This window comes from Mustela nigripes, chromosome 7 (assembly GCF_022355385.1).
Source record: "Mustela nigripes isolate SB6536 chromosome 7, MUSNIG.SB6536, whole genome shotgun sequence".
Lineage (NCBI taxonomy): Eukaryota > Metazoa > Chordata > Mammalia > Carnivora > Mustelidae > Mustela > Mustela nigripes.
Window position 1 is genome coordinate 95,762,237 of NC_081563.1, and position 14,670 is coordinate 95,776,906.

The following is a 14,670-nucleotide window of genomic DNA, read 5'->3' on the forward strand; positions in this document are numbered from 1 at the left end:
CAGCAAAATACTTACTGAAGATTTTAAAAGGAAGCTTTGAGGCACCTGGGTGGCTCGATTAGTTAAGTGTCTGCCTGAGATCAAGCCCTGCGTTGGGGTCCCTGCTCCCTGATCCCCACAAGGAGTCTGTTTCTCTCTTCCCCCTCCCTCTACCACTCCCCCTGCTTGTGCTCAGTCTCTTGTTCTCTCTCTGGGTCAAATAAATTTTAAAAATCTTTATAAAAAATAAAAATAAAAGAAAGCTTTAAAAAATGTTAAATTCATTAGTTTAAAAATGTAATAGGAAAACTGTAAACAGTAATGATCACTACTAAGAACAAAGTGATTTTTCCAAAGGAATATCTCATAACGCTGAGGAAAAATTTGAAGAGGTGGAAATCAGAAATGAATAAGTAAAATCTGAGGTCAAGTCCAGACCTATCTTGCAAGTATCATGAGGAAAAAAGGAGAAAAGATCAGAAGTGATAATTGAACTAATGCAGAATTTCCTTGAGCTGAAAAAAAGTCATGCCTTTGATTCACAAGGCCTTCTAGTCCCAGGGAGATTTAGCTGAACAGACACTAACCTAAATATACATAAACCTCTTTGACTTTCAGGGATTAAGAAAAAATTATCAGAATTATCAGGAACTGGTAGCAGTTCCTTCTAGAAAATGGGACAGAGTAGCATTGAACATTGAATCTAATATATAACCCTCAGAGCTGAAAGAACTGTCAATCTTTCTTTCTCTCTCTCTTTCTTAGAACCCTGCTTCCTATCACATATGTAAGCAGATGTCAGATTGATTGAAGTTCTAAAATGATTTAAGGTCTAAATATAAAAACAAAATGATAAAGAATTGAGGAGACAGTCTAGAGGAATTGTATAAATTTGGGCATTGGTAGACTACCTGAGGTGGAGATCAGAACCACAAACCTAGAAGAAATGAGGTGCCACTTTATTTTAAAAAATTGAGAAAGGTTTGTGTATCAAAAGACAAAGTAAAACCACATACAGACAACAGGCTGCGAAAAGCATCTGTAACATCAGAGTTTTTCAAGGAGTTCATGCCTCTGATATATAGAGAGTGCCTACAAATTGAGAAGAAGACAAGCAGTCCAATTGTAAAAGAGACAAAAGGAGAGGAAGGAGTTCATGGAAGAGGAAATAAAAATGACCCTGGATTTCACTATGAGCCAGGGAACACTGTTAGTTCTGGACCATATTGAGAGACCTTTATTTATCCATCAACTAGACAAAAATTAAAAATCAATCAGGTAGACAAAAGTCTGTATGAAATCGTCTATAAGAAATGTAGTCACACTCTGATAAATTTTAGATTGTATCTTGTGTAATTATTAAATCAATTCAAAACAGTCTGTTTAAAGGCTGTGACTGCTGCCTACCTGGTTTCAAAATTTCAGAAAACCATCAATGTATTTATTGAGAGTAAGTTTCTCATTTTTGAAAAATACAGTTGGATGATGAAAAGTAGCAAGAATAGCAGATTAACCACGGATTCAAGGTTCTAACATTTTTTTTTCCTTAGCTGGAAAGGAGACTTCTCACACTTGTGAGTCATCTAGTTTTATTATCTGGCTTTCTTAGTGTCCATAAAGGTCTGACCTCCTGAATCAGTTTGGATGGTTGTCTCATCCTAACAGAAAAAGACTCCATAACTCAAACTGTCTTAAAGATAAAAAAGAAATATTTCAATCTCATGAAGAAGCAGCTCATGACATGACTGACAGAGAATGTAGTTAATTCACACTGTCTACATGATTCTCTCTAGTTTTCCCTACTCTGCCCTTTCCCTCTGGCAGATTTGTCCTCCACTCCCTGCTGACTTTAAGATGGCTGCCAGCAGCAGGGGCATGGCCTTCCTTGTTCATGTTCAGAGACAACCCAGATACTTCTGTAAAGCCCTTCCCATTTGTGTGAGTAGAACAACTTAGGCTACCTGTCTCTCCTAGAACAGTAATAAGGCACTCTCGTACAGTTGGCTATGTGAATGGCCCAGGAGGGACATGACTGGCTTCCATGACAGAACCCTTCCCTGGTACTATGGATGGGGCCAGCTTCCCATGACCTGGGCTGCAGGGAGGAGGCACATGGAGCACTGGGGTTCTATCAGGGAGGGAGAATGGGTGCTGGCAGTCAACTATCCAGGTCCAGTGCTACTACACCCTGCAGAGAGCTGAACATAGAAATGGTCATTCCCATTGTACAGACTCTCAATATGTCTCACAGTGAGTTGTTCTACTAGTTTTCTAGTGCCACTGTAGCAAATGACAAACTTTCAGTGGCTTGAAACAACACAAATTGATTATCTTGCAGTTCTGGAGCTCAGAAGTTCAAAATCAGTCTCAGTGTGATAAAATCAGGATGTTGGCAGGTCTGTGTTCCTTCTGGAGGAACACATTTTGGAGAATCCATTTTTTTGCTTTGTCTTGCTTCTAGAGCTGCCTCCATTCCCCGGCTTGTGGCCCTTCATTACGTCACCTTTTATCCCTTTGTTTCCATCTTCTATCCCTTTGTTTCCATCTTCGTCACCTTTTATCCCTTTGTTTCCATCTTCGCATTGCCTTCTATGTCTGATCCTCCTGTCTCCTTATAGATCTTCATGATTACATTGGGACCACCCAGATAATTCAGGATAATCTCTCCCCACTCACACCTTAATTTAATCATGCTTGCTAAATCCTATTTGCCAGGTAAGGTAAAGTACTCAAATCTTCTGGGGATTAGGGTATGGACATCTTTGTGGGAGTCACTATTCTGCTGATGAGTTGCATCCTGTACTCCCTTCTGTGCCTCACATCTCATCTCACATGTGTCTGCTCTGTTCCTCTCTTCATCTGCATTGTGAATGAGAAATGCAGCAATTTAAACCATTGGATATTAGATTTTGGAGACAGTTGCAGGAATAAAAGCACATATAATTTCATTTGTGTCCTAAAAGTTTTTGTTTGGAATTTCAAATTTAATCTAATTTTGCCTAAGTAAAGTAATTTGACTTAATCAGTTGATCCAAAATCTCTTTTCACAGAATATACTGCTGTTGTAAAAGCCCTTCAAAACAATATTTTAAGTTCTGTTTTCAAATGGAGTTTACACTTTTGCCCTTATCACTGTATTAAATATCATGTTTGAGGGCTCTTTTGTGTGCTTTTTGCAAACTGGATTTCCTTCTGGATCTAAAACCAGGAAGGAGAGGAATTAGTGTTATCTTCTAGACTAAGTTTTCTAACCACTTGAAGAATCTGGTAGAATAAATATCCATGGGAGAACGAAAAGACAGTAGCTCTTACACCCTGTATACTATGTGGACAACAACAGCATAAACCTGACCAAAGCTGTAGATTCTTGGTGCATCATTTTAGCTGAAAATGTGTTCAGCATAGTATGATTTAGTCCTTAGTAATTCATATTTGTATGAGATAAAAGTACTTCAACATACATTAGAGAAAACAAAGTGTTGATGTTAAAATTAAAGTAGTTACCATTTTTTACCTGTTCCATAAACACATTAATTGACATTAAAACCCATAAAAGCCCATTTGGGAATGGAAAAGAAAGTTTAAGGTGGTATCAGCTTTTTTGAATGATATCGTATTTATTTGTATGATAACCCTTAGTTACACTTTGACTGAGTCTGAATGTGCCCTTTAATAATGATCCATGGGCTGTGGATTTCCCGAAATTGTATGTCATGGGGTGAACAGTTAGAAAAAGTGAATCCCACAAATTGACAATCGTAGAGGAGTTTATATGTTACACAAATACATTTGTTTTTTGACTACCACTCCAGTATTTTCTGTGTCTAGAGCTCTACCCAAGCGGTGCAGGCTGCCCCCAGCTGTGTTGGAGACTCATAACAGGGGCATTCAGTGGCCTCAGGCATCCCCACCAGAATGGTGTTTGCATCCTCTCATTTCCCACCTAGTTTGTGGTGCCCCCTTTAGCTTGACCCTGACAGTGGACAGGTCTCAGTATGAGCTGTCAGTGAGAAGAAACCAGATGTTGGGGAGGGTTAAGTGTCAGCTTGTATCATACAATTTCCTGAACCCTGGCAGTGCAGGCCTGGGCCAAGCTGGTATGTCTGTTTCACCGACCAAGGCTTCCTCATGTGCCCAAGAAGTGAAAACCGATTTTTGAGTTTGCCACCAGAATCACCTAATACTAAATAATGGTTGAGAATTCCAGCTTGATGGTAGTGGGTGGAAATGGACCTCTCTCTGTGCTTAATTCTTACGTATGCTTTTACTGTTCATTTTCATAAAAGAGAAAGATATGAGGAAATTTAGATTATCAGTTTGTTTTCACTCATCACTCACTGCAGACATAAACACCTGTCAAAACATACAGATGGGGCACCTGGGTGGCTCAGTGGGTTAAGCCGCTGCCTTCGGCTCAGGTCATGATCTCAGGGTCCTGGGATCGAGTCCCACATCGGGCTCTCTGCTCAACAGGGGGCCTGCTTCCCTTCCTCTCTCTCTCTGCCTGCCTCTCTGCCTACTTGTGACCTCTCTCTGTCAAATAAATAAATAAAATCTTAAAAAAAAAAGAAAAAAACCATACAGATGTTTTTGGAAAGTAGCCTTTTACAGAGGTAGTAGGGACTAAGGCTAAGGAAAGCATTGTTCTATCAAGAGAAGTTGTTTTCCATTTATGGCATGATTGGAAATCCGTTTCATGTGATCTATTTGGATAACAGAGCTCACTTTTAATTTTTTTAAACTCACTTTGATTTTTAAATTGAAGTATAGTTGACACACAATGTTGTAGTAGTTTCAGATACAACATAGAATTTGACAATCTGTATGTTATGCTGTGCTCACTGTACTGTGCCATCAACCATATTCCCTATGCTGTGCCTTTCATCCTGCAACTTATTAATTTCATAACTGGAAGCCTATATCTCCCACTGTGCTTCACACATTTTGCCTATCCACCCACTGCCTCCTCTTTGGCAACCACCAGTTTGTTCTCTGTATTTATGGATCTGTTTTTGTTTTTCTGTATGTTCAGAGCACTTTTTATAAGAATTTGGTACCTTTAAATATATTTCTTTATTTACATTATTTTAGCTACCTAATTGCCATGTTACCCAATCAGTTATCTAATGACTTCAAAACTTGGTGGTTTAAAACAACAACCCTTTTGTCATATTTCATGTACTTTTTGGGTAAAAAATTTGGGCAGGATCCTGTGGGGCAATTCTTGTGCTTAATAAGGCATTAACTGAGGTCAGTGGGTGGTGGCCTTCAGCTGGCAGCTGGTTAGTCTTGAGGGTGCAGGATGGCTGTATGCACATGCCTATTACTTTGATGGGTGCAGTTGGATGGTGAGGCTTAGCTGGGCCTCCCACTTCCATGCAGTCTTTGTAACAGGGTTGTTGCACTTCTTTCCTGGCCAGTCAGAGCTCCAATAGCAAATGTTCCAAGAGATAGGAAGTGGTAACTATCAGTCTTTTGTACCTGGGCCTGAAACTAGCACAGATCTCTTCCACCCTATTCCACTAGTTAACATAGTCACAGAGCCCTTGTGAATCAAAGGGAAGGGGGAGTCATAGAATTTGTGATCATTTTTTTAAATTGGCTGCATATGTACATATGTACCGTATTTTTTGGCCTGTGGGGAAAATGGAAGTTATTGATCCAAGACTCACAGGTTATTGAGCCATAAAAGAGACATTAGACTTAATCCAACCTCCATACTTTACAGATTAAAAAAAATATATATATATATGTATATACACTTATGTATGCGTATCAGTTATTATATAGATACACATATATATATCAGAAAAAATGAGTAAATTTTTATTTTTCTGCAGAAGATAGTTGACACATCAAAAGGATGAAATTTTTTTTTAAATCATTTTTATAGGACAGCTCATTTCACAGTATGACAGTACCTTTAATAAGCCACACAGACTTAATAGCTAAGGCATGAAGAGAAAAATTATAAATATAATCTTCCATTAATTTTCCCTAGAGATTGCTATTTGGATATCTGCTTTCAAACTGTCCTTGGTAGTTACTGAAATAACTATTTTGTATTTCTCATATCTTATCATTTGTTGTAAAAAATATTCACAGTAGGTAGAATTTTAGTAATATTTGAGTTATACATTTTTGACACTTAAAAATAGTAGTGAAATTTATAAAAATGAAGCAAAATGATACATGTATTGTAATTGGAGGAAACCTTTAATTCTATGGGGAGATGAGAGCAGAAATCCGCCTTAAATATGTGAGCATGAATTATTTTATTTCTTTGTGCTCTTAAAACCTTCTAAAATTTTAAAATTTTGTAAATATATCAGTTAAGTTCAATCTGAGATTCTGAATCTGATATTCAGATCAAGATTCTTCTCATAAAATACCCTCCAAAGATTTTGACACTCCTCCATCAAGTGTCACTTAGACTTATGAATCAAATGATGCTTTCCAATGTTGTGGCTCAAAAAAATCTACTGAACTTTCAAATCTCTGTGACCATAGAGTGAGTGCTGAATTTAGAAACCAAAGGTGAGGGACGCCTGGGTGGCTCAGTTGGTTGGACGACTGCCTTCGTCTCAGGTCATGATCCCAGAGTCCTGGGATCGAGTCCCGCATCAGGCTCCCAGCTCCATGGGGAGTCTGCTTCGCTCTCTGACCTTCTCCTCGCTCATGCTCTCTCTCACTGTCTCTCTCTCAAATAAAAAAAAAAAAAAAAGAAAAAGAAACCAAAGGTGATCATAGTATAAATTCACTGACACAATTTTTTCTATGATTTTGCAAATATAAGTTAAAGTATTTTGGTTGAGAAAATTTCACAGCCTCCCTCCCTGCAATAATCTAGTGTTTTTCCTGTTAAAATAACTGAGTTGGGGAGAGGTTAGCTGGTGAATTGGGAAATTGGTGAGTATGAGTCATGGAGCCAGTTGTGCTTTGAGCAGAGCTGGTGTCTAGTTTGCCTTCAAGTTGATGGTAACCGGACCGGAGTCCTTTAAAATTAAGTAAGTCTTCAGTTTCACCGGGTGTTCTTGAATGTCTAAGAGGCCCACTCAGAGGTAGTAATGGCTTTCTTCCAGACTGTTGGTGGTGGTGTGGGGCAAGAGAGGGTGCCGGAGCTGGATGGTGGCTGTCCCACAGAGCAAGACAAAAACCATTCCAACAGCAGCACCTTGTCGGACCGAAGACTCAGCAACTCCAGCCTTTGTAGCATTGAAGAAGAGCACCGAACTGTATATGAAATGGTGCAGCGGATTCTCTTGTCAACGCGAGGTTATGTCAACTTTGTGAACGAAGTCTTTCGTCAGGTTAGTGTGTGTTGGGGGGGGGGGGGGTTATTGAAATTAAAAGGGGTTTTTTTTTTTTTTCTTTATGTTCAGTTAGCCATTGTATATTACATCATTAGTTTTTGATGTAGTGTTCAGTAATTCATTAGGTATAATACCCAGTGCTCATCACAACACGTGCCCTCCTTAATACTCATCTCCCTGTTACCCCCTCTCCCCAACCCCCTTCCCTCTGAAACCATCAATTTTGTTCTTGTTCTTTTGCTCATAGTACTGCAAGAAATACTGTTGATGAGTTGGGCTACATTACGGGACTGAATCATGATTCCTCTAATCCTGCTTTTAATTTGTCATGTGGAGTAATGCAGTTTTGTTTATGATTCTTTAAGAATTTGTTTTTATAAAATTCCCACATATAGAGGGGAAATTCCATATATGAGCAAATAATCCCCAAAATACCCTCTTGTGCCCATAAGAAACTGGAAACCCAGAATAGGTGGGAAAAAAGCCCTTCCTGGATACTCATCAACAATTGAACATGGCAAAGCGGAGCCCCAGGCTGGTGTTGTCCCAAAGGCTCAAGGGAGCTCTAGAGAGGCTCTGCAGATGGCTGTACTTTCTCTGCAAACACACATGGCATGCATATATGATAGAAATATTTATGACATAAGAGGAAAAAGAGAACAAGGGGAAAGCAAGGGCTGACGCTGATACAGCACCCTGATGGGACACTGTGGTGGGTGGGGAAGTGCAAACAAGAAAGTGGGTGCAAGTGAGGAAGAAGATAGCAGAGATAGATCAGAGGCTATACGACGCTTAGCAGCCCTGAGCGACAGCTGGGGCTTGCTTGACCCCCAGGGGACATTGAGCATTGTCTGGAGACACTTTCGGTTGTCACAACTGGGGAGATGGCAGTGCTACTGACATTTAGTGAATAGTACCTGGTGATTATCCTGCAGACACAGGACAGGGGCTCCACTGTGCCATGACAGAGAACACCAGGCCCCAAATGTCAGTAATGCTGCTATAGAGAAACTCTGACAGAGGAAGCAGAACCTGCGGTGCAGCAATGACAGCAGCTCTGTGGTGTGGAGTGGAGCCACTGGTTACCTCATCTTGGTACTGGTGCCCAGGGGGACAGAGCCTTGCTCCTTTGTGGGCATGTGCATGTAATGGGGAATAGCTGTTGATTCTGGGCACCTGCACAGAGGGTGAGACACCTGAATGGCAGGGAGCCGTGGTCGCTGGGGAGAAGGGGAGGAGCCCTGTGCACAGGAAGGGTGCACAGGCACCATGAAGAGTTTTTTGTGGAGGGGGAAGACTTCTAGATACTGATTAACCCTTTCACTTCTGAGACTGTCATTAAGGAAAAATCAGCCAAGAATGAAAGTCCCAGGGTAATCCATAGCAAGGATTTACCCTATTTTGTATTTTATTGAATAAAAATGTTTGACTTAAGAAAATATTAGTTTGGGGTGTCTGGGTGGCTCAGTGGGTTAAGCCTCTGCCTTCGGCTCAGGTCATGATCTCAGGGTCCTGGGATCGAGCCCTGCATTGGGCTCTCTGTTTGGCCGGGAGCCTGCTTCCCCCTCTCTCTCTGCCTGCCTCTCTGCCTACTTGTGATCTCTCTGTCAAATAAGTAAATAAAAATCTTTAAGAAAAAAAAAAAGAAAATTTAGTTTAAGCTTCAGTGAAAATTCCCTCATAAAATATTTTTCTGGTTCTAGGCCTCAGCACTCCCTTGGTTCTTCTCACTCCCTGTTTCTTCTCTGTCTTATTTCTTGGGTCCTTTTTATTTGACTTCAGATTCCGAGAGTTGACCAAGTTCTGGGCTTGAGCCTCTTCTTCTGTAACACCACACTTGCCTGCTTAGGGCCTTCAGCTATTTGTGTAGAGCTAGCAGCCATGTGGCCTGAGACTTCCAGTCAAGCCTTTTGTCTGGACCCTTGCTTCTTGCTTCCACACTTGCCTTTTGAAATCCCAACTGGTGATCTTGTCTGACATTCTAGTGGTGTCTTAATGATAATGAAGCCAGAGCTTAGCTTATTTTCTTCCCTAACAACAGCTTCTAACAACCACTTCTTTAACAGGACTTGTGTTCTTGTGTGCTTGTTAATTTTAGCCTTCCTGTTATCCTTGTCTCCTGCTCCTCCTCTGAGCCATCACTGAGCAAGATATGCAGGGGACTTTCTCCTGCTCCTTCCTTTTCCTTTGACCATGGTTAGTAGCATACTCCCTGGAGCCCCACACCTGCTATGTCATTGCTTTCTAACCTGTACTGTTTATGTCATGCTGCCAAAACATTCTTTTATCATAATAATGCATGATTTAAAAATCTACCCTATTCTCCCCATTAATGTTGCCCTGTTGTGTTCCTGTTGTAAGCCCCAGAATGTACTTGGTAACCATTTAATTTGAGTTGAAATCATCAAGGTCCTAGAGGGCATATAATTGAGAATAGAGGTCAGATATTTTATAAAGAACCAGATAATGGTATTTCAGGCTTTGTTGATCACATGGGCTCTGTTGCTGCTCTTCAGCTCTGCTTTCGTAATGAGAAAGGAGCTCTGGATAGCATGTAAAAAAAAACATGGCTGCGTTCCCGAAGAACTTTATGGAAGTCACTTGGCAGGCTGGATTTGGATGACAAGCCAGAGTTTGCAGACCCTGATCTGTAGCAGTGTTTTAAGCTCTTGGATGCCAGTGCTTACTATAAGACTAGATATGTTTGACAAAGCTTATAAGTTTTGCACCCGAGATACATGCTAATGTGGTTTTACTTTCATTGTTTAAATTGCTAATTTATCATACGGACAGTTCTGTCTGCATCCATTATTGGCAAGAATGTGCTCTAAATTCTGTGTTTTACTTAGACCTAACTCCAGTCTAAATTCAGTACTGAAGTAGCTTGAGCCACAGACGTTAACTGCAGACTACTTACTACCAAACTTCTGAAACATCTTTGTGCTGTGAAGGAGAAAACATGCTAAGTAGAGATACTTGAAGGGACATGGGTTTTAACATTGTATTTTATTGCCCTCTTGTGGTCAGTGATAAATTTTTCTTTCTGGATGGCATAATGTAATTTCTTTCCAATTTTAAAGTATTCAGAGACTATTTAATATTTTAGGCCTAAAGGCCATTAAAGTTTAAAATGTACATTCAGGAAGCACATGTTCTCCGTGGGGAGGTAAAATTGTGTGTATGCACCAGAGAACAGTGCATGATGGCAGAGGATCAGATGTCGACTGTGTGAACATGAAAATAAATGCTGACAAGGGGCCCCGGGGCAAAGAGGCTCATGACAGGGGCTAATTGTGCAATTCTTCTAGGACTGCATGGTTTAGTGGGTTGCAGGCAATGGAAATAGATGGTAACTGAAGGGAGACAAAGTTCAGTGGCGCTCAGGGCAGCCTCAGTTTACTGCAGGCAGGCTAGCAGCGAGTGGTAGAGGCTTCAGGTGGCCAGTTCTGGTCTTGGGGTCACTCTGCTGCAAACTTGTCTTCTTACCAGTGTTTTTTGGACTAGTTGTAACCATTTGTAGGTCATGAAATCAACTTATCAAAAGCCAGTATTTTGAGGTACGTGGGTGATTCAGGTGGTTAAGCATCTGCCTTTGGCTCACGTCGTGATCCCAGGTTCTGGGATCGAGCCCCATGTTGGGCTCTTTGCTCAGCAAGGAGTCTGCTTCTCCCTCACGCTCTCCCCTTGCATGTGCTCTCTCAAATGAATAAATAAATAAAATCTTTTTTTTTTTTTAAGGCCAGTATTTTTTTAAAATAATGAAATAGAATAGGGGCGCCTGGGTGGCTCAGTGGGTTAAAGCCTCTGCCTTTGGCTCAGGTCATGATCCCAGGGTCCTGAGATCGAGCCCCGCATCGGGCTGTCCGCTCTGCGGAGAGCCTGCTTCCTCCTCTCTCTCTTTCTGCCTGCCTCTCTGCCTACTTGTGATCTCTGTCTGTCAAATAAATAAATAAAATCTTTAAAAAAAAAAAAAAAGAAATAGAATAAAATAGACCAAAACATTTCAGAGTGCACTGCATGTTCCAAGGATTAGTATTTCTTTGTGAAACTTTTAAAACAACATCTATTTATGTATACACTGTATATAAATGCATATATGCTTCTCTAACATGTCTTCCTTAGTTCTGAATCTGAAAAGTTCCAAGCACTACTGTACAGGTTATTTGTTGTTCTGTTTGTTGTTGGTTTTGTTTTAAAGAATATTTTATTTTTTAAAAAGTAAATGTTCATTAGATAAACAGTCTTAAGCAAATCACTCAAAATACTGCCATTAAGCAAGCAGTGTTCATGTTAAAAAAGTATCATTCCAGGTATTTCTATACATTTATATTTGCCTGATGGCCTGGCTAGCTAGATAAGCAGATAAGAGCCTGGCGGTGAGGAGGTGGGTAAGGCAGGATATAAACAGAGAGCAGCCTAGCAGACAGACAGGAAGGCTTACAGATGAGCTGATACATAAACAAACTGGGAGGCATGTATAGAAGATCAAACAGGTGATGTAGATAGGCCAGCTGGCAGAGGTGGAAGTGAGCAGGGAAGTGTAGATGGACAGGTACGTAGGTGCAGACAGACAGAGAATTTGGCAGGCAGTTAAAGATGGACAGGCAGCCAGCCCGCCATGGACGGGTGAAGGTAAAACCAGATAGAGGTTCACTGAAGTGAAGGCAGAGGTAAGGCAAGGGTATGTGGAGTTGCTGGGGTAGGGGTGAGGGACTGACAGACCACTTTACAACAATGGAATCTTTAATTCTTAATAATCCTTTCATGCATTTTTAATGAAGAGGTCTGAGTTTCATTTTATTTGAGTTTAAAGGAAAATAAAGAGGAACAGAGTTGTAAAAATTCAAATAAACATTCCTTTACCACAAGAAATATTAATTACTAAAATATTTCTCTATAAGGAGAAAATTATAGTCACATTAAGGTAGTGGAATCAGTTTTTGTCCCCATGGTATAATTTTAGATAGCACTTATTTGATTTCTTAAGAAATCTGAAGAAATTATCACTCTTATATTTCCTTCAGCCTCCTCTCCCCATCCACTTATTTCATTATATTATAAATTGATAGCCTAAATTTGCCATTATTTACAGTCAGTTTGGAATCCTAATGTGCAGAGTTGTTTAGTCTTGGTTCTGAATTTAGTTAGACTCTTTCCTTTTGGTGTCCTCAGTCCTAACATGCTTGCTTTGATTGACTTCTTGGATGGCCTCGTTTTGTCATCAAGTTGGTGTTTTTAAGAAGATGTCTTGAGGCTCTAGTCCCTGAGTCCTTTTGTGATGAGGAATGTTTTCCTTTTGCCTTTCCACATGAACAGCAGTTTAGGTGGGTATAATAATTTCAGGTCACCCTTTCTTCCAATTAGGAATTTGTAAGTCAAAACTTTTCTTAAGTTTGCAGTATGAGTACCTTCAACATTTTTAAAGTAATAAAAGACAAGCTTGGAAATGTTTCCAGGAAACAAGAAATTGTAACAAATGACTAAGCAGATTTGAATAATAAGAAAATGGAACTTCTAGAAATGAAAAAAATATAATAATTGAAATAGTAAAGGAAAACCTCAGTGAGCGAGTTTAATAGCAGGTTAGGTACAGCTGAGGACAGAATAAACAGAATGACAGATCTGAAGAAATTATCTTGAGTGTCCCTCAGAGAGACAAAGATGAAAAATACAAGAGGTTGAGACATGAAGAATATGGTGAGAAGGTAGGAAGCATGTGTTCCACTCTCCTCTGTCCTTAATATTTTTTTATCTGCTATTCTGCAAGTTACTGAGAATATCCTACTAGGACTGTGGATTGGTCTTTTTTTTTTTTTTTCCAAAGGCTTTCTGTATTTTTACACACTCACACACACACACACACACACACTCATATATATGTATATATTTGAGGCAACATTATTAGTTTCAGTTATAGATTCACAAATGTATGTTCCTTTGAATTGACTCTTTCATCAGTAAGAATTTTTCCTCTTTATCTCTAGTAATTTTTTTTTGGCAGGGGAGGCCGCAAAGTCAGTCTTGCCTATTCTTAATATAGCTCTACCAGTTTTCTTTTAGTTAGTGTTTCCATGGTGTATCTCTTTCTAACTTTTTACTTTCAATTTCTTTTCTCCATATCTGTGTTTTGGATGTCCTCTTATAAATGGCACAAAGTCTTCTTAATAGTTTTTAAATTCTTACCTAGTAATTTCTATCTTTTGATTGGAGCATTATTCCCTTTACAGTTGACATGACAACTACTCTAATTATGTTTAAGTTCACTATCTTACTTTCTGATTTCTAATTGTATTGAAATCTGTCAGCCTTGTTGATTTTGGTATCCCATTTTCTCCTCTAGCTTAGTATTTTTATACTCATTTGTAATATTTTAATTGTTAACATCCCTAACTTAAAATCTAGCATTAATTTTAACTTTTACCCTGTGAGTATGCACTCCAGTTCCATTTATTCCTTCTCAGTTCCTATGCCCCTGCTATGTACAGTTTTGTCTTGACTCACAATGCAGTTGTGTGCTGATAAAACCATCATAAGTTGAAAATACCATAAGTCAAAAAATGCATTTAATATACCTAACCTACCAAACATGATAGCTTAGCCTCACCTCCCCTGAACATGCTCAGAACACTTACTCTAGCCTGCAAGTTGGACAAAATCATCTAACACAAAGCCTAGCTTATAGTAAGTGTTAAATATCTCGTGTAATTTATTGGATACAGTACTGGAAGTGAAAAATAGTATGGTTATGTGGGTACAAAATGGTTGTAAGTTTATCAGTTGTTTATCCTTAAAATCCCAGGGCTGACTGGGAGCTGTAGCCACTGTCACCGCCTAGCACCACAAGAGAGCGTCATACTACATATCCCTAACCCAGGAAAAATCATAATTCAAAGTACAGTTTCTACTGAATGTACTTTACTCTCACACTGTCCTAAAGTTGAAAACTTCAAAGTTGGATTATCATAAGTTGAGGACCACCTGTATTTGAATTCCATTATGAATATGTATATATAAATATATATTTCTTTCATAACTGTGATTTTACACAGTTTTATTTTTATCCATATATATGCATTTTATTCATTTAGATTTATCCAAATAATTACAATAATGTACAATAATTTTATTGCATCTCTTCCTGATTCTCTGATCTAGGATTATTTTTCTTCTGCCCAAAGAATCACTTTTAGTATTTCCCTTAAGTCAGATCTCCTGGTAAAAGTTTTTCTCATTTCTGTGTCTGAAAATTTCTCTATTTTGCTTTTGTTTTTGAAGGGCAGTTTTTCTGGATACTGAATTCTACGTGGGCAGCTGTGTTCTCTTTGTACATTGAATATTTGTTCCATTGTTTCTTTGAGAAGTCATGTGAGGTCATGTG

General features: G+C 39.3%; 1 protein-coding gene across 5 annotated transcripts in view; it reads left to right on the forward strand.

The window, feature by feature from the left end:
• Nucleotides 1-14,670, forward strand: part of RALGAPA2 (Ral GTPase activating protein catalytic subunit alpha 2) — a 319,809-nt gene that overhangs the window by 83,535 nt on the left and 221,604 nt on the right. For all 5 annotated transcript variants that reach the window (XM_059406446.1, XM_059406444.1, XM_059406445.1 and 2 more), the window contains one exon: nucleotides 7,062-7,289. In XM_059406446.1, coding sequence (XP_059262429.1) covers nucleotides 7,062-7,289 — 228 coding nt within the window. The remainder of the gene's footprint in view (nucleotides 1-7,061; nucleotides 7,290-14,670) is intronic.